The following is a 19043-nucleotide window of genomic DNA, read 5'->3' as shown; positions in this document are numbered from 1 at the left end:
CATTTCGATGGCCGCCCCTTCCCATTTAGGCTCAAGCAAGGCCAATTCATCCCAAAGAGAGAGTTTCATAGTAATCTCTTAGAGTCTTATCTTTTGTGGTGTGAATCTTCTCTTAAAGGAAGTATTGTCGGGACAAGTCTTTTTGCATGAACCTGTTTTTAAGAATGACCTATGCATCACACGCTTTCTTGAATTTCACAATGTTTGCAACTACTTTCTTGAATTTCACAATGTTTGTATCTATCTTTGGTTCCATACTATTTAGGAACCAAAGATAGGATTCGAGTGTTCTCGGCTTCCCAATCCTCCACCTTAGTAAGATATTCTCTAAGTGTTTTTTCTCTTTTTTCATCATCAAGGGCTTTGATTTGATTTCCATCTTTTTTGGTGAGGATGAGTTGTGGACCTGTGGTTCACATGTGACACCACTCAGATACCTCCAAAGCTTCTTGCCCTTAAGATGGTTCTTCATAGTGGCGGCCCACATTAGATAGTTTGAGTCATTTAACTTGAATGTGATCACCGTCATGGGTTCTTTTTCACCCATTTTTGGTGAGAACTATTTGAGAGAGGTCTTTTTTGCCGCAACTACGAACTTTGGAGAAGAGTCACACGATCCCAAGAGCCTATGACTCTGATACCATGTAATGAAATAAGCGAAAACAATAATAAAGCCTCGAAGGGCATACAAGAACAAAGTATATGACCACAAGTCCACAAATGGACAATACAAAAGCCAATCAATGGCAAATACAAAAGCACACAAAGTGCATACAATAGCCACTAAGGGCAATCACAAGAGAATTAAAAAATATGAGATTTTATTAATAATAAATGCTTAAGAAAAAGCATTAAGAACAAGAGGGGTTTTTGCCTCCTTTATATAGGCCATACATGACTCAATAGAGTCGTTGGGATGCCCCCAACGGCTATAAATATAGCCATTGGGGAGATCCCAATGACTATATTTGACAATGTCCAATATGCCCTCATAAAAGAGGGAAAAGACTACAAATAAAATGTACAAAGACAAAACTGCCCCTAATGGCCAGTACCTATTACATAAGTGTAAAATGACTAAAATGCCCCAACATGGGCAAAAACCTATTACAATGAAATAGTTAATATATATATATATATATGTGTGTGTGTGTGTGTGTGTGTGTGTGTGTGTGTGTGTGTGTGTGAGTCAATACATCTTAACAGCTCTATCACTGAAACCATGGATTCTCATCCACCATTTTTAAGATATATGATAAAGTTTTGCACTTCAAAGTTCTTATTCAATACAAACAAGAGCATGATAAAATATGGTTTCCAAGCTTAAAAAACTGAAAAAACCAATTCTCCTATACTACTTCAGAACTAGAAAATAGCCAAGTTTCTTCAATCATTGTTCCTTTTTATTGTCACAACTCGAATATTTGTCTCTTTTATTAAAAAAAATGTATGTCTCTACAATTGGACATCCACGCCAGCTCAAAATTGTTCACAAAGTCGTTCAATAATCTCTTGGGGATAGTTCCCAGCTTGAGTGGTTAATAAAAAATTAAATTTTCTACAAACATGCATCAGAAAAGGAAAAGAATTGAGTATATCCAATTTTAAAATTGGTCTATATGGACAGCGGCCTCAACACATTTTGAAAAAATTTGTAGCAGCCCCTCCAAATATTGTTTAACAACCCTTGGTCAATATCAGTGTTATGAAAAACGTGCCTTGAGGCGCAAAAGGCGTGCCTCGCCTTGAGGCACGGCCCTTTGTGCCTCAAGGCGCAAAAAAAAATTACAACAAGATTTCTGAGACATGATCAACATGATTTTTGTAGGTTAATCTCATATATTTTCCAGTTATTTCAGTTATGTAATCAGTTTCTTAGTATATTTTAACTTTTGTTGGTTAATCTCATATATTTTCCAGTTATGTAATCAGTTTTTTAGTTACTTTTATATGTTAATCTCATATTTTTTAGAATAATCTCATATATTTTAACTTTTGTTGGTTAATCTCATATATTTTCCAGTTATGTAATCGGTTTCTTAGTATATTTTATCTTTTGTTGGTTAATCTCATATATTTTCCAGTTATGAAATCATTTTTTTAGTTACTTTTATATGTTAATCTCATATTTTTTAGAATAATCTCATATATTTTAACTTTTGTAGGTTAATCTCATATATTTTCCAGTTATTTCAGTTATGTAATCAGTTTCTTAGTATATTTTAACTTTTGTTGGTTAATCTCATATTTTTTTCAGTTACGTAATCAGTTTTTTAGTTACTTTTATTTGTTAATCTCATATTTTTTAGAATAATCTCATATATTTTAACTTTTGTTGGTTAATCTCATATATTTTCCAGCTATGTAATTGGTTTCTTAGTATATTTTATCTTTTGTTGGTTAATCTCATATATTTTCCAGTTATGTAATCATTTTTTAAGTTACTTTTATATGTTAATCTCATATTTTTTAGAATAATCTCATATATTTTAACTTTTGTAGGTTAATCTCATATATTTTCCAGTTATGTAATCAGCTTTTAGTTACTTTTATATGTTAATCTCATATTTTTTAGTACATATTTGAAATTTTCTATTTATTATTGGTTGTTATTTCATTAATAAAGCATTTCTTTATTTGTTTGTATTTTTAGATATTTTTTTATAATTTTTTTAAAGTTTTCAAAAAAATATTTGAGGCTTACGCTTTACGCCTCGCCTTGGTTTTTGGTGGAGCGCCTCACTATGCCTCAACCCTTTTCACAAAACTGGTCAATATTCTTCATTTTTTCCCATGATTTACAGTACTTCATTTTTAACGTTTTCTTGTGGTTAGCAAAGAGTAATTTATTTCTCTTGCAATCTAGACCATTTAGGTAAAGGTTACAACTACTCATACCAAAGGGCATAAATGCAAATTACAATTAGGGCATTGCTGCTTATTTCATAATATCTAATGGAATCTCTTGAATTGCACATAGTTCTATAACTTGTAAATACACAAATATATGAATGAATAGAAGGGAAATCAAATTATCTGGATGTCCCTTAGCTGCGAGCCTCTACTTCTCTATATTCTCCTTCCTCCAGAAGATTCTTCTCTTCTTTTTAAGTAAATATGTACAAAATAGAAAATCATCATTGAAAACACCTGAAAGTAGACAGAAAAGCATATATTCTTTTGAAATCTTTTAAGTACTAATGCAAAGAACAAAGATGTGTGAATTGTCTGGAGAGGACTTGAACATGTTCACTCTCATATGCATGCACAGCCAGGCACATGCTTGCACACGTGTTATTAAGTCAGATCTTATAATATTTTTCACAGTTCATTAAATGGAGTCATTAATTTTTTCATGAATTATCGATGGGCCATTGATTTTTTCATTCACAAAAAAGCTATTAAAACATCAAATTCTCCTAACCAGAATGGACTATGATGATCTCTCTCTCTCTCTCTCTCTCACACACACACACACACACACACACACAAGTATATATGGCAAAATATTGGCTATTACCCTCTAGAAGAAACAGCATGTTTCATCACATTTCTTGATTTTGTTTTGGATCAAGCCATATGGATATGATCAATATATTTCTGTAGTCAAAAATATGTTTTAGATCATTCAATCACATTGTATAAAAATATTTTTTGAAAGCTTCAAAATTCAACGGTTCACAATGTGTATAAATTTCATGATTGATAAAATCATATTTTTACATCAAAACTACTCAACCAAAAAGGGCATTTTCTAGTAAAAGGACCCCACTGAACACATCTGTGGGGTCAAGTTGAAATAAAACTGACATCTGCTGAATTTTAGCTAGAGTATGGTACTCCAGAGTGTATCCAATATTTTCCCTATATTCTATTTATATATATGTATATATATAAGAAAGAGAGAGGGAGAGAGTACAAGCAACATAAATCAACCAGCCACCTAAAGTAAAAGGCTTAGCAGTTGCATGGAGACAATCATTAAAGCAGCAAATTTTTCCCCCTCATTTTAGACATAAAAAAACTTAACAGGCTGCAAATTATTACTCACAGTGCCAGAGCAGGCGGTACAACTGTTAGAAGCATGTCCAATGAGGGTAAACTGAGAAAACTGAGAAAGAGAACCGCGAATTTGATGGGGCAAAACCCCAAGGAACTGCTCGTTGTTCCCCAATGTCAAGTTAGTGGCGTCAGCTAGAGCATTTATGCTGTTAAAGTACCAATATAAACATATCAACCTTAATTAAAAGAAAGAATGTGCACAAAGGCAAAGAACAGAGATATGCTTTAACAGTAGAAGTGGTGCTACATCACATTGCTGGGATCCAAATAACACTGCCCTAGATGCCAGCTCAGTGTTAAGCACAGCCAGTTATGCATCTTGTCATATTAGAGCCCACGATCTGCTACAGATGCTGGCAACATGCAGATGGCCAGTGGCCCCAGCAATCACGGCAGAGATCACACGGCTCACATTGAACAAATAGCCAGGTACATACACATTATTCCCCACTTATGCTGAATTTGATCCTCTCTCTAAGTGCAGATTAATGTGGAATATGAAGGGTACGTATGGTTCCAATTAATAGTATCAAGAGCACTATAAAACTATACCCATCTGGGTGCTGTAGAATTTCCACCAGTAGTTCCACAGCAAGAGCAGAAGCAATTGGAGCAAGTCCAGGACGTGTGACAGTGCACTGCTGGTCCAGTGTACGGTTTGTAGTTGACTGCAGACAGCACAGAGAAGGCTAATTAAATGTTTAATCATATTAATTCCTGAAATCCATCCGCAGCACAATGAGAACAACATACATGGAATCAACAATCATTAACGTTTCGAGTAATTACATCAATAGGAGCAACAACATCGTTGCAAAAGTAACAGCCGAGACGGAGTAGTTGATTAGAGCCTACACCAGAGTGCTCAACTCCCTCATCATTAACTTTGGCTCCAGATAGGACAGGAGTCGGAGAAGGTGGTGCAGCACCATGGCGCATGACAAGGAAACTGTCAAATCCCAAGGCAGCAGTTATTGCAATCTGCAAAGAAAGTGCATGGATCAACCAACAGAAATGACCTGAGTCTTTCTTATGCAAGAAATACATTAACCAGATTAATAGATTATTAACCAATTTTATGCATTTATAAAAACCAGAAAATAAGTTTGTAATGCTTGTGTTCTACACCACTGACAAGGCTTCAACACAAAGACAGACACTTCAAGCTAGCCTATAGAAAGATAAGTTCCTACTTGTATCATGTACATTCAACTTCAGCTTGAGATCCATCCAGTGTGTGTGCTATGTGCATAAGCAGATTTAGGCTTAAAACACAGCCACCAAAAGAGATTTTTGTCTAACTCTCTCAAAATACAGAAAATGAAGGGAAAGAAAGTTCATCTTCCACGTACAAAAGACTTGCTAGGCTTATCATCTGCAGTTCTTTATTGAAATACCTGCTTACATGTTGTAAATACATTATCCAAAACCTATTTTCTACTAAACAATCTATGTAGATCACATCTGTAAGGTTAGATCCATAGAAAAATAGAAAAAAAGTTGAAAAAAAAGTAGTGTTTTCTAATATATTGTATGTAAAAATGACTATCAAATATTTATCCCACGCACACGCACATGTGTGTGTGTGTATGAAACAAAAGATGGTGCAACTACCGATCTATTCAGTTTACAAACCAAATAAATAAGATTCGAACAAGCCAAAAACGTACAGGCTTCTATTGGTTATGAACAGAATGAACCTTAAAAAGCTGGGTATACTGATGTGAAGAATAACTATCATATGCATATATTACATATACAATGGATGGATATCTTGATGGACTCAGCACCACCAAATATGGATATAATGCTGATATATTTGAAACTATGTCACATGGATACGGCTGCGGATACGGGGATACGGCCATTTTTTATGAAATTTCCAGTATTGCTTGTATATAATAAAGGGATATGTAACAGCAGTCAAAATGGAGTATCCATGTGACATAGATTTGAAACTAATTTGTTAATATTTTAAATATTTTCAAGGTTGAATAAGGAGACCAATGGATGCTATTTGCATATAACAAAAATTGCTTCAACTTTAATAAGAAATCTGGCATAAGTAAATAAACATTTCCATCTACTATGATAAATTCACCTTATTAGAAGCCGCACAAAGAAGTGTCGGAAGCCAACGACTCTCTCTTGTATCGGTCAGCAAGAACACTATATCATGTGAATCAATCAAACTTTGAAGGTGCAAACAATCTTGAAGAACATTAGGTGCCTCTTTGGCTAGCACAGGATGCCCTGGCATTGGAATTGCCATTGCAACTCCTTCAGCTTCCTGAGCAAACATCATGGAGATTGATAGATGATACACATTAGATCAATCAATAACTTAGAGGTCAAGGTCATTACCACACCAGGAAATATGCGCTCTAAACTCTTCACAGCTGCAATGGCTTTTAACTCACCACCGTTCTTGCAGTCATCGAACGTATATAATGATTGACGCAATGGGTTGGACATAGCCACTCGACCACTATCTAGCAGTGTGATCTTCCGGACACCCCAAGCCTTCAAGCAGACAAAATCTTTGCATCATGTAGTGGACGGAAAGATGTTCACGTTTTTTACAACCATACACACTTACCATAAGCATACGAGCAACCTGGCAACCAAGGGTACCAGCTCCCAAGAGAAGACACTTAGTGTTGAAAAGGACATGCAAGTCAAGTGATGGCCAAGCACGCCACCTCATAAGTTTCAAATTCAGATCTGCTGCAGATACAGCCAACCTGAAAAAATCTTGTCACAATTTAGAAATGAAAACAAAAGAAACTTTTTAGAGGCTTGGCTGCAAAGTATATAAATACCTGATTGGATCTAGGGAGGAAGCAAGATCTATACATCTAGATGTAGACTTTCCTTTATACGATTCCCATCCCACTGCTTTAGGAACAAATTGAGAAGACTTCCATTCTGAAACAGACATGGGGAGTTAATTATTCACACTTTCACAGTAACTCCCTCTGTAAAAATTTCAACAATTACCCAAGAGAAAATAAAATAAGAAAGGTGACTTTACCCATTCTCTGTCTCGCTACCTTGTGGAATTGAAACCAGGGCTTCACCAACAACAGAATGATTCAAATCAGCTAAACCATGTTTTTCTCGATAGCACAGAAAGCGAACCTTCTCCAGTTTCCACCTTGAGCAAATAAATGCAAGAAAGTTCCGCAGGGGCCAACCAGGGTTGCTTGGAAGATGACAGGGGTCATAAAAGCCAAATAGCAACTGCAGGTAATCAAGCCAAAAAAACAAAAATAATTAGCATTTGTCACATCCATCTCACGAATTTCCGCATATCTATGCATCTAACGTTTTCCAAGACATCTAGTTATTGATCAATTTAAGTTGCAACAGAAAATAAGAAAATGATTAGGAGCAGATAATACATTGATGGAAAGAACTTACAGTTATATGAACTAACCTTTTGACAATCATGCTGGCAGATTGCCCAATCCCTTAAAGGCCTAAGTGTTACATGTGAATCTGAAGATATACTTATCAAAAAGAATGGTGTGGCTGCATTGAAATTTCATTTCATTTCATAATCAAACATTCAACAGAGGAAAGTTAGCTCAAACACCAAAGGAAGAGATGGGTGATTATTAAAACCTGCAGCCAAGCTTGAACTGCGCCATTCATTACAAGCTGCTGATAGAGATTCTCTCTGTGGGACAAAAAATTAGCATATGGCATCAATTTATATGTGAATCAGGCACAGATAAGGCGAACTGCCTGGTTTTGGAAACATAAACAACTTAAATATAGCTACACAGTGAATAAATGGTGCATTTCAATACCTCCTGACAACTAAACCAATCGTTAGCTGGTCGCCAGTCAGTGAGAGTTGCTGGAGGATTAAGTACTAGACCTGGAAATGCAAACCAGTAGCAGAAGGTCCACCTTTTCAGATCAGCATATGAGATCAAAAGGAAACGGGAGAGAACAGAACAATCCTCCTCCACTCGTCCAGAATTAATATCCTCCCATATCTGATGGAATTGAATCACTAAAACACTCTCAGAATCAGCTTGTTTAACAAGTACAAAATATTCTTCAGCAATTATTATGAAATGGATAAGCAACTTCAATTGAAGAAAAACAAACTGAAGGAAAATGCATGACAATAAAATTAAATTAAGATTTAAGATAGTGTGAAAGTTCCCATAGCACACCTTTTTCCCTTCAAGTTTCAGAAGGCTCTGTCTGTCAAGTGCACGAAAGCTTTCCATGGTATTTGTATTGTAGAGAACACCTGGGACAGGACATCGGTTCCTATTACCTAGTGAAGATTCGCTTGATGATGGCTGCCCATTCGTGTCAGATGGCAACGACTCAGCAAGAAGCTTCAGATGGTTTGAAACTTGATCATGAGAGCATGGTGCATAAAAACCTGTCAAGTTGTCATTATATATTTTTTGAAATCATTAAAAATAAGCAAGGGCAAGAATCGTGCATGTGCTTTACATAAAGATTAATTTCATAGTCCAATAGTTAGTTTAAGACTCATAATTGCATGCATAAAGAAAGAAAGAAAACTTTTACATACAACACTAACTATTAATCTTGAAATTCTGAATCCAGCATCCAGCGACAAGTAACAGCAAAGTAGTCAAGAGGAAAGATCCAATAATCTTTAGAGAAATCTTGGGTATGCAAAATTCTTCAAGATAAATAGAAGAAATCTCAAATGTGCAGAAGCAATAAAAATCATCAGAGTCAGTAGGAATCATCAGAATGCACTGTCCCATTTATCTAGGACTGACTTTGCAAATTCTGAATATCCAACATCCAGCGATAAGTAACAGCAAAGCAGTCAAAAGAAAAGATTTTGTAAACTTCAGAGAAATCTAGGATATGCAAAAAATTTCAAGGTAACTAGAGGAAAACTCCAATGTGCAAAAGCCATAAAAATTATCAGAGTCAATAAATCATCAGAATGCCTGTCCCATTTATCTAGGACTGGCTTTGCAAATCTTTATTTATCCAGTTTATATATAAACACAATAAGCCCCCAATACTTTCTTTTTTTATCTCATGTCCATTCTCACCATCTTCTTACAGGTATCCATCCTCTCTTAGGCTCTTACCTCCTTCAAGATCTACTTCATCAATCTTTAATACTAATGGGCTTTCAAGTTTTAACTAGTAAAATTCCCCACCTACTGTGGGGAGACAAATCAAAATAGGTAGGTGATTATGCTTTTAAAATGGTTTCATCTTCGAAATATCATAGAAATCAAGAAAGTGATTTGTGAGTTAATATAAATTATAAAATAAGGAAACATTAAAATTTACAATTTTTACCTAGTGATAGTGTCTAGGAAGTTCATGTAGGACAGAAATCAAAGTTGATCTTCTAAGATAATGTTTTTGCTTTACTAAAAGGACTTTTCAACCTATAATTAAAAAGGAGAACACATAAGAGAGAGTCCCATTGGTCTTAACTATTAGAAAAAATCTAACTTGGATGATCTTTTTGTCTCTCTCATGTATGTTACACCAATGCATGGTGAATACGTTCCTTAGGAGCACTAAAAATGTCCTAAGACAAAGGGAAGATAAATAAATTACACTAAAGAAAAAATATTCTACCCTTATGCATCCTCTATGTACCCATTCCAAGATCCATAGTTTGCCTATACATGCACATGCCAACCACATGCATATTTCTTCTAGTCATTACTTCGTTGCTCAACACACTACACCATACAATCTCACAAAGATCATTGTTGTCTCACACAACTGCCTCCTATTAAAACAATACCTTTCAAGATGCATCCCATTTCTCCTTCATACTAATATGGTTTCACGCAGAGTTACCAGTCGAGGAAGCGGGAAGCGATACGGGAAGTTGGAGCGGGAAGCGAGGCACTTTCAAAAATTTAGGAAGCGGGGAAACGTGGGACCACTTAGAAGAAAATTATGAACCGTCTCGGAAGCGACCTAGGAAGCGAAAAAAATGGGGAAGCGAGAGGGAAGCGTGCTTCCCATAAAAGGGAAGCACATTTCCCATAAAAGGGAAGCACGCTTCCCAAAAAAGGGGGACGCTTCCCCACGCATTTCGGAAGCGCGACGTTTCGCGCTTCCGAAGCGCCTATCGGGGAAGCGCGCTTCCCCATACGCCTAGGCACTTCCGGTAACTCTGGTTTCACGTCTCTTTATACAACATTCAAACTATCACAAAATACATTGCCTTATGTTTCTCTTTTATCAATGGTACCTCTAAGCAATCTCTAATATACCTTTTCCATGTGCTATCACTCCTTGTTATTCTCTGTGTCCACCTTTTTTCTTTTTTGAGCGGAAATTCTATATATCCACCTATACATATGCATCACAATTATATGGTGTTCAACACTCTGTACTATGCAATATTCTAATTCTTCTTTGTTATGCAATTCACTGCACCATGCAATGCTCCTAGCATCATGATGTCTCACAAATATACTCCTCCCAACTAGACCAATACTCACAAGTTTGTCTCTTTATTGATCCTTCATAAATCATACTAATGCCGACTAAAAGTTTGAAAATAAAGTGTGAAGGTGAACAAGTAAATTACTAACTAATGTACACAAGAACTACAAAAAAATATAGTCAAAAAAGGACAAGTGCCAACCTATGAGGAGAATTTTACATTTGTAAAAAGAATTCAAATAATGACAATGTAATGATTATGTTGAACTCATAACTTAAAATGGCCACTTGATCTCACAAGTCACCAAAAACTCCTTCAGAAGAAGGAAAATAAAAAGGGCCATGAAGACATCAGCGAAGATCAAACCTAAAGAAGCATAGGCAAGCAAAGATCACTACAAACTACAAAGTAATTGATACTTGCTACAATAGTGATAATTCATCTCAATATTTTAGTCCACTCATCAAACATAGAAGCTACACACATGGCACTCATTCTCAATAAAATTAAAACAGAACAAACAGGTAAAACATAAAAAGGATAGTTGGATGAGCATGTCTTCAAAGAAGGCATTTTAGCTAGTTGATCTAAGTAGCTGCAGAACTCAGCACTCTTTTCGCAGCTACTCCTTTCTAAATCACCTTGATATAAAGAAATCGGCTAAAAGTGATAATTACACAAATCAGTAGCCAAATAAGAATCAGTAAGTGAATGACAAGGACGATAGGCATAAACCATGTGACAAAGTGCGTCCAGCATACCAAGTTATATACTCTGTTTTAAAAGGTGAGGCCTGAGGCCTCAAAAGCATACACCTTTGTTTCTTGTTTGTTCATAAGGGCGCACTAGACTGGAGGTGTGTAAGCCTGAACATTTAGAGGCTTCTGCCTCTTACCTATTGAGAATGCCATTTAGGGAAAATTAATTTGTCAGATGTTTTCAAGACAAATTTAATTAAAATAATATAATCACAAAAGAAGTTTAAAATGCTGTGGCTCTCTCTCAATTAACAGTGCATATGAAGTCCAGGCAGAGCAGAAAGCTACCAAGTAAGCTTGATGGATGGGTCGGGTTTGGTTTAGTTTTTTGGCCTGATTTGATAGTGCAAGCTATGTGCAACCAATTATTACCAGGTCGAATTCAACTAGCTCAGATTCCATTAAAAATTTTAAATCTGAAAAACTATTTGAACATATACAGAGTTGAATTCCATCCAAGTTTTGGCTTAACTAGGCTCAGTTACGTTGGATAGGGGGTAAAAGTAGGAAGAAAAATAAAAATAGGCTTGAATTATTTGAGGTTAAACGAAAGGAATCCTCTAATAAAAGGCCAAAGTGTTGCTTCAATAGCCTCTATCATGGATAATAATTAATGTAAAAAATAAGTAAAGACTGATATTTTTTTACTAAAAAATATATGCAATTGCCCAGAACACTTTGAAGAAAACCCACAAATAATGTTAAATAGGGAAAAAAAGAAAGGAAGAAATAAATGCAACATAATAAAACTATGTTGCTTTGTTTTTTTGTTTTTAATATTTGTGGCCAATGTGTTGCAAAAAGTGGTCATGCTCACACCTCATTTTGCCCCAACTTTTACTCCTTGTTACTACTTTTTCAAAACATATAATCAGTCTCTTACATTCAAAAGTTTCGGTTATAAGCAAATTGGCATGAAGCATGCTGACACTGACTTGCTACATGAACTAAATGAACTATATAAAGTATGCCAATAGCGAGATGAAAAAGCTCCTACAAGCTGACAGCAGGTAGGATCAGGGTTACCGGAAGCGCCTAGCTAAAAGGGGAAGCGCGCTTCCCCAAAGCGCGCTTCGGAAGCGCGAAACGTCGCGCTTCCGAAGCGTGGGGGGAAGCGTCCCCCTTTTTTGGGAAGCGTGCTTCCCTTTAATGGGGGACGCGTTTCCCTTTAATGGGGGACGCGCTTCCCTTTAATGGGAAGCGCGCTTCCCATCTCGCTTCCCCACGCTTCCCCCTCGCTTCCCCTGTTTTTTCAATTTTTTGTATTTTTTATTTTTTATTTTTATTTTTTTCGCTTCCCCCTCGCTTCCGAGACGCTTCCTAGGTCGCTTCCGAGACGCTTCCTAGGTCGCTTCCCGAATCGGTCCTAAGTAGTCCCACGCTTCCCCGCTTCCTAAAATTTTGAAAGTGCCTCGCTTCCCACTCCCGCTTCCCGTATCGCTTCCTGCTCCCGCTTCCTCAACTGGCAACCATGGGTAGGATCATTAAGAGAAACCACATTTTAGGCTCTCACCTGAGCATTCAGCTTAAAATCACTCCATCACATATGCCAAATCTAACAACCAAGTATGAGGCTAACTTCATCTAGGAAAGCCCCTTTGGAGAAAACAACTTCAATCCTAAAAAAAAAATTGCACAAGGACCCATGTTATGTCATCTAAAACTGAGTACAAAGCTATATGTTTACCATCTAGTACAAATTGTTCTCTCTCAATGTCATCATGTTGTTAACATCATAGCCCATTCCAGATATTTACTTGGCAAGGTTATTCTCAGGAGTTTTCTCAAAAAGTGGTTTTCTTGGGAAAGCTCAAAAAATCTTGAAAGCTTTAAAATTTTCAAAAATGTAAAGAAAAAACAAAAGTGGAAAGAAAAATATGTTTCAGCAATAGTTTTTTATGAAAACATAAAAAAAGTAGAAACTTTTTTTTTTAAACAATAAATAAAAGTTCATGAAAAAATATATTTTTTAAGTATATAAAGTAAGATTTTTTTTAATAACTGCTGGCCTATAATTACCATAAAGATCACAAATTTTCAAAATATGGTGATATTTGTGACTACGGGTAACGTACACAAGCAAAAACTAGCCAAAAAGGATAACAAACATGAAGATATTTTTACAATATAAGGTAGTTGTCCTACCATGGCAATAACTAATCAGTAATAACAAGATTTAAGTTTCTATAAAAGGCCATTAAATGCCATTTTTTATTCAGGACAGAACCTGTAATAACTGTAATTTTTAAATATTAAATAAATTCATATGGATCTTTTAATGGATCTAGATATTACCTAAATGGATATTTTTAACGAATCTGGATATTTATCCGGGTCTATATTTCAGTGGCATATTTGTAAATATTTAAATTGTTTAAGGGTAAAATAATTTCATAACACAAGGATACATTCAGGTAAATAACAAAAATGTACAGGGGTATAATGGTAATTTATGGCCCCGAGGGTATATTCAAGTAAATAATTCAAATATTGAAGGACAAAAAGGTAATTTTATAACCCAAGTGGCAACTTGGTTACGTGGAATCAAACCAATGTTGTTTTGGTAAAAATAAATAGGAATTTTGGAATTAATAAAATAAAAAAATCAAAATTCTCACCTTTTCTTGTAAAACCATCTAAGGCTAATGGTTTTTGTAAATGGTTTTACAAAACCACGTTCCAAAAACCATGGGTGCATAACATGGTTTTTGAGGGGGTTTCTTCTAAAGCTAATACCCAACAGGAGGCACCGCCCTGGGCCTATAAATAGCCCCCTGGGGCTCTCTCTCTTCAAGAAAAAATCACCCCCCCACTCTCCTCAAAGCTTCTCTGTCCTCTCTCTATCTCTCTCTAGCCCCTCTGTCTCCTGTTCTAAGTATCCCAAGCCCTGCTATTTTTCCAGTTTGTTCTGTTAAAAACAGAGGTGACCTCTGCCTCTACCTATTGACGGTTTTCATTTGTTTCGGTAAGTCTTGCCCAAACAAATTTGGCTTTTGGAATTTGTCTAACAGAGATTCTACCAAATTCGGTGGCAGTTTTGAGATAGCATTGCGGAAGCACTGCCAAAATTTCAATAAAATCAGGTATGAATCCGTAGAACTCATTTAGTCATTCGTATAGATTTATGTGGTGATTATGTCAAAATTTTCAAAAATTCTAACTTGATATAAAGTAAGTTCTGCCAAAATTTTAAGAAATTATGACTCGATATAAAGTAAGTTCTAGCAAAATTTTCAGGAATTATGACTTGATATAAAGTAAGTTCTGGCAAAATTTTCAAAAATTATGACTTATTATAAAGTAGGTTCTGTTTAAAATTTTAATTTATGACTTGATACAGAGGAAATTCTATCAAAAATTCTAAAACAATTTATGGATTTTCAAATTAAAATAAATCAGATACTGTTCAAATTTTAGTAAATTCATAGGCATTATTGCTAAAAAAATAGAGTAGGTGTTGTTCAATTTTTTTAACTACAATATGATATTTTTTGATATTTCAGAAAATCCCAAGATATTGAAAAGAAACCTCGGATTGAATCATATGAATTTATTTAAATTATTATTTAAATTTTTTTAGAACTTAATTTGATATACTATGGAGGATGTGAAATAAAATCGTAAACCCTAAGGTTGAAATTATTTTCCTAAGATAGTTAAAAATATCTAACACTCTTATTTTCAAGGATTACGGGTTTAGAGCCTTAATTACATTAAATAATTTTATGAGACTTGTATGCGATATGCTAAAATCAGCATACGTATGTAAGATTGTGGTTAAGCCATGAGTGTTAACCTAGGATTCTAGAATTGTTCAGAGATTCATTCATGATTTAATGATTGAAAAAGCATGATATGATGCGTTGAATTATGTTGATACAAATGTTGCATCATTTTTTATAATAATTTATGTTTAAATGATTTGAAATGCATATTATAATGCATAAATGTGTGATAAAGTAAAAGTATACTTCAATTGTAAATTTATGTTATTCATAGTTGTTTTTTGAAAATGCATATTGCATAGCATAAAAAATTTTATGGGTATTGACCCAAAAAGTGCAACTTATTGTAACTTTTGAATAAGATGCATTTATTTTAAAAAACAACATGCATTGAGAAAAGGTTCTTAGAAAGATAAGAAAAGACGCACTAATGATTTGGAGTTTGTCAAATGTGGACGAACAAGTTAGTCAAATGTGAACCAGTGTAAACACCAATCCCGTAGAATATGTATTGACATGGAATTGTTTCATCGGTCATGTCTTAGGTCAAATGTTAACGTGCCCCCCCCCCATCCATGGCGGATTAGGGGACAACGAACTCCGATACTCGAGGTGGTGGTGGAGTTGCGATCGTATGCCTAGTGGTGCACTACATTGACTACAAGGAGAATGACAAAATGTTTTAGACCCTTAGTCCCAGGGAGAGGGATGTCTTGACGAAGAATCCTAGACTCTGGTGCAAGTATCTTAGTACTCCTTCAGAGATTTAAAATATAAAATAAAATATTTGAATGAACACCCTTGGGAGGCCTAAGAACCCAAAGTGGCCCGAGAAGTGGTATCTCGGGAATTGAATCAGGATGATCATTTAAATTGTGATGGTTGTAAGCACATCATGTAATTTCAGAAGTAATTTAAATAAAAATATATAAATTATTTCAGATCATATGTATAATTGTTATGCCCCAATTACATACTACGATGTAATGTTATATAAATGATGACTTGTTAATTGAAATGTTTTATTTGCTTTATGTACGTTGCATACTTGAGACTGAGTAAAGGTCTCTGGAATCATACAAGTCATTAAGTTGTCTCGCACCTTTTTAAAATTATTTTTCAGGCTCACAAGAGTAGGCAAACAGATAACGCAGTACACGGGGACTCAAGAATATTTTTGGAATGAACTGGACTGCATCTGAGAGTCTATTGTTATTTTGGTTGTGAAACTATGATATTTCATTCAACAAAATGAATGAAATTATTTTAGTTACTTTAAATGAATGAATGGTTTTTACTTTAAATTTGTAGTGTGCCCAAGGTTATCGTAGATTCAAATTTATAAAAAAAAGATGGGAGACTTTCGTTGTGTTTTCTAAAAGAGTTATTATAAGAAAATATCTCCAAACTTTTGGGGCGTCGCAGAACCAATAGGGAACAAACATTGCAAAAATTAGAAATGATAATTGCGGGGCTACGTCACATGGAGAAGAACAAGGGCATGGATGCAATACAGGTGGAGGATACAAAACAATTTTGTGAAAAGTAGGATGAAGCAAAAAGAGCATATTTTTAGTCAAGTAAATATTTAAATGTACATACTAAAATATTTATGATCATCGTCATCATCACCAAGCCTTATCCCAACTATATGGTGTTGGCTTTGCAAGTCCTATTTCTCTATTGTTGTCTATTTAGAGCTACAACTTTGATCACTTTACAATCATTCATGTCACCTTTAACTGCATCCTTCCAAGTCTTCAGAGGTCTTTCTCTTTTATTAGTTCCTTCTACTTGTACGATGACAACCTTCCTCACAAGAGTCGTGAGATGTCTTCGTGCAACATGTCCAAACCATCTTAAATGACATTCACTTACTTTGTCTTTTATTGGTTTGACTCCTAGGTGTGTTCTAACATATTCATTTCTAATTTTATCCTTTATAGTAACCCCAAACATTCATCTTAGCATCTGCATCTCTGCAACATGCACTCTATCTTCTTATTGCTTCTTAGTCGTCCAACATTCGGCTCTATATAATAGTATTGATCGCATAACACTCTTGTAAAAACGTCCTTTCAATTATAGAGATACTCTTTTATCACATAACACCCTAAATACTGAAACTTATGGCATTGTTAAACAAGCATATCTTGTATCCATATGACATTACTCGCACTAGCTTATGTAGTGAAGTTGCACTCCATATATTCAGTTTTTATTCTACTAATTCTTCAATCATTTTTTTCGAATATGCTCTTCCAAAATTCTTGTTTCTTCTCTACATCTTCTCTATCTTGACTAACCAGTACTATGTCATTTGCGAAAAGCATACACCAAGGGACTTCTATCTAGATAAAAGATGTGGTTTCATCCATAACTAAAGTAAAAAGTTATGGGCTTAAAGCAGACCTTGGATGTAACCCAACCATAATTGGGAACAATCTTGTCTCACCACTTGTAGCTCTGGTCGTAACCGTCCTAGCATATATATCTTGAATTATTTTAATATAACTATAAGGGATTTGTTTCTTTTTTAACACTGACCAAATTAAGTTCCTTGGGACACTATCATAAACTTTCTCCAAATCTATGAAAACCATATGCAAATTTCTACCATTCTCTCTAAATCTTTCTATAAGTTGTTTTGACAAGAACATAGCTTCTATCAAACCCTTTTGGCATAAAGCCAAATTGATTATCCAAAACACTTATTATCTTCTCAAATGTTGCTCTATTATCCTCTCCCACAATTTCATGGTGTGACTTATAAGTTTAATACCCCTATAGTTAGACCAATTTTGAATATCACATTTATTCTTAGCATTTATGATCATGTATACCCCAAAAAACTTATTGCACAATTACAACTCACCAAATCAATACTCACGTGCAGTTGAAACATGTGCATAAGAATTTGAAAATAACAAGCGATAAAAGAGAAAAAGAATGCACATGTAAAGAGAAACATAGAGGTGCTTGTGTGTCTAACCCAAAGGTCATGGGTCACGACTAAGGTAGAGAAACCAGTATCATGGTGGGCACAAATTCTTCAGGTGGAGGTTCATGCAGAAGCAAGTGCATATCTCATAAACCGAAGTCCACCTTTATGCTAGTAGACAATCGTGTTTCCCACAATAATATGGAAACAAAAGCTATCGTCAATAACACCTTGGAATGAGACATGCTAGCTAAAAATCTGAATAGACAATATCCATAGAAGTTATTACACAGCAACAGAATCTAACCAAACAGCAAAACTAATTCCTACTTGCTTTCCTCCGACTCCTTGATAGCTAGTAGACCAACCCTGTGGGTTACAGTATGAAGATTGGCTATATCAGAGAAGAAACACAGGAAAACATTCAAACAAGCATTAGTCCCGACGGTGTTCCTGGTAGGCTTTCGACCATACCCAAGTTTGAACTGGCGCTCCTGAAGCGCAATGGCGATCTTTTAGCAACTTAACGAAATCACTTACAGACGATACAAAAGAAGAAGAAAAAGGAAAATGCAACAAGGAAAAGAGGCCGTCCTAATCTCTGTGAATTGAAGAAAGAAAAGAAACACATGATAGCATGAAAAAAATCAAGAAATTCTTCCAGAGATATAGGAAGATTTCTCCTCCCAACATTTAGATGGAGAGATAAATGAACTAAAAGTTGCATCTAAAGAGGAAATCATGCAGAATTTCACAAACCAAAACGATGAACTTCAATACAGGAATCGCAATCGAGGATAGCAATCTATCGATCGCCGAATCTAAGAATTTGAAAAGGAAAGAAAAGAATTGGGGTTTCTCGCTTGTTTCTTGGGGAGAAAGAGGGGGAGGGGAGTTGCCTGTGATGTTGATGGGGGTCTGGTCGAGGCCCAAGGTGTCGAGCTTGAGGGAGGAGAGGCGTCGCCAGAACCCTTCGTCCACCGAGCTCTGGAACGGCGCGAACTGCAGGATAGGATTCGATCTGCTCTCCAGAGAAGAGGATGAGGGATCCGCCATGCTGAACGATCGATCGGATGACTCTCTCTCTCTCTCTCTCTCTCTCTCTCTCTCTCTCTCTCTCT

General features: G+C 35.5%; 1 protein-coding gene across 1 annotated transcript in view; it reads right to left on the bottom strand.

Annotated features, from left to right (window-relative positions):
* Positions 1–19043, bottom strand: part of LOC149814519 (ubiquitin-like modifier-activating enzyme atg7) — a 56691-nt gene extending 37648 nt beyond the window's left edge. Inside the window, exons 1-13 of the mRNA XM_089990127.1 lie at positions 18822–19043; positions 8253–8470; positions 7878–8069; positions 7690–7744; positions 7502–7596; positions 7116–7305; positions 6885–6990; positions 6662–6806; positions 6427–6585; positions 6164–6352; positions 4852–5043; positions 4615–4730; positions 4052–4208 (exon numbers count right to left, since the gene is read on the bottom strand). Coding sequence (XP_089846253.1) covers positions 4052–4208; positions 4615–4730; positions 4852–5043; positions 6164–6352; positions 6427–6585; positions 6662–6806; positions 6885–6990; positions 7116–7305; positions 7502–7596; positions 7690–7744; positions 7878–8069; positions 8253–8470; positions 18822–18978 — 1971 coding nt within the window. The 5' untranslated portion in view covers positions 18979–19043. The remainder of the gene's footprint in view (positions 1–4051; positions 4209–4614; positions 4731–4851; positions 5044–6163; positions 6353–6426; positions 6586–6661; positions 6807–6884; positions 6991–7115; positions 7306–7501; positions 7597–7689; positions 7745–7877; positions 8070–8252; positions 8471–18821) is intronic.

Source organism: Nuphar pumila, chromosome 15 (assembly GCF_984573655.1).
Source record: "Nuphar pumila chromosome 15, dmNupPumi1.hap1.1, whole genome shotgun sequence".
Lineage (NCBI taxonomy): Eukaryota > Viridiplantae > Streptophyta > Magnoliopsida > Nymphaeales > Nymphaeaceae > Nuphar > Nuphar pumila.
Note: the sequence above shows the minus strand (reverse complement) of the source record. Positions and strands in the feature narration are given on the sequence as shown.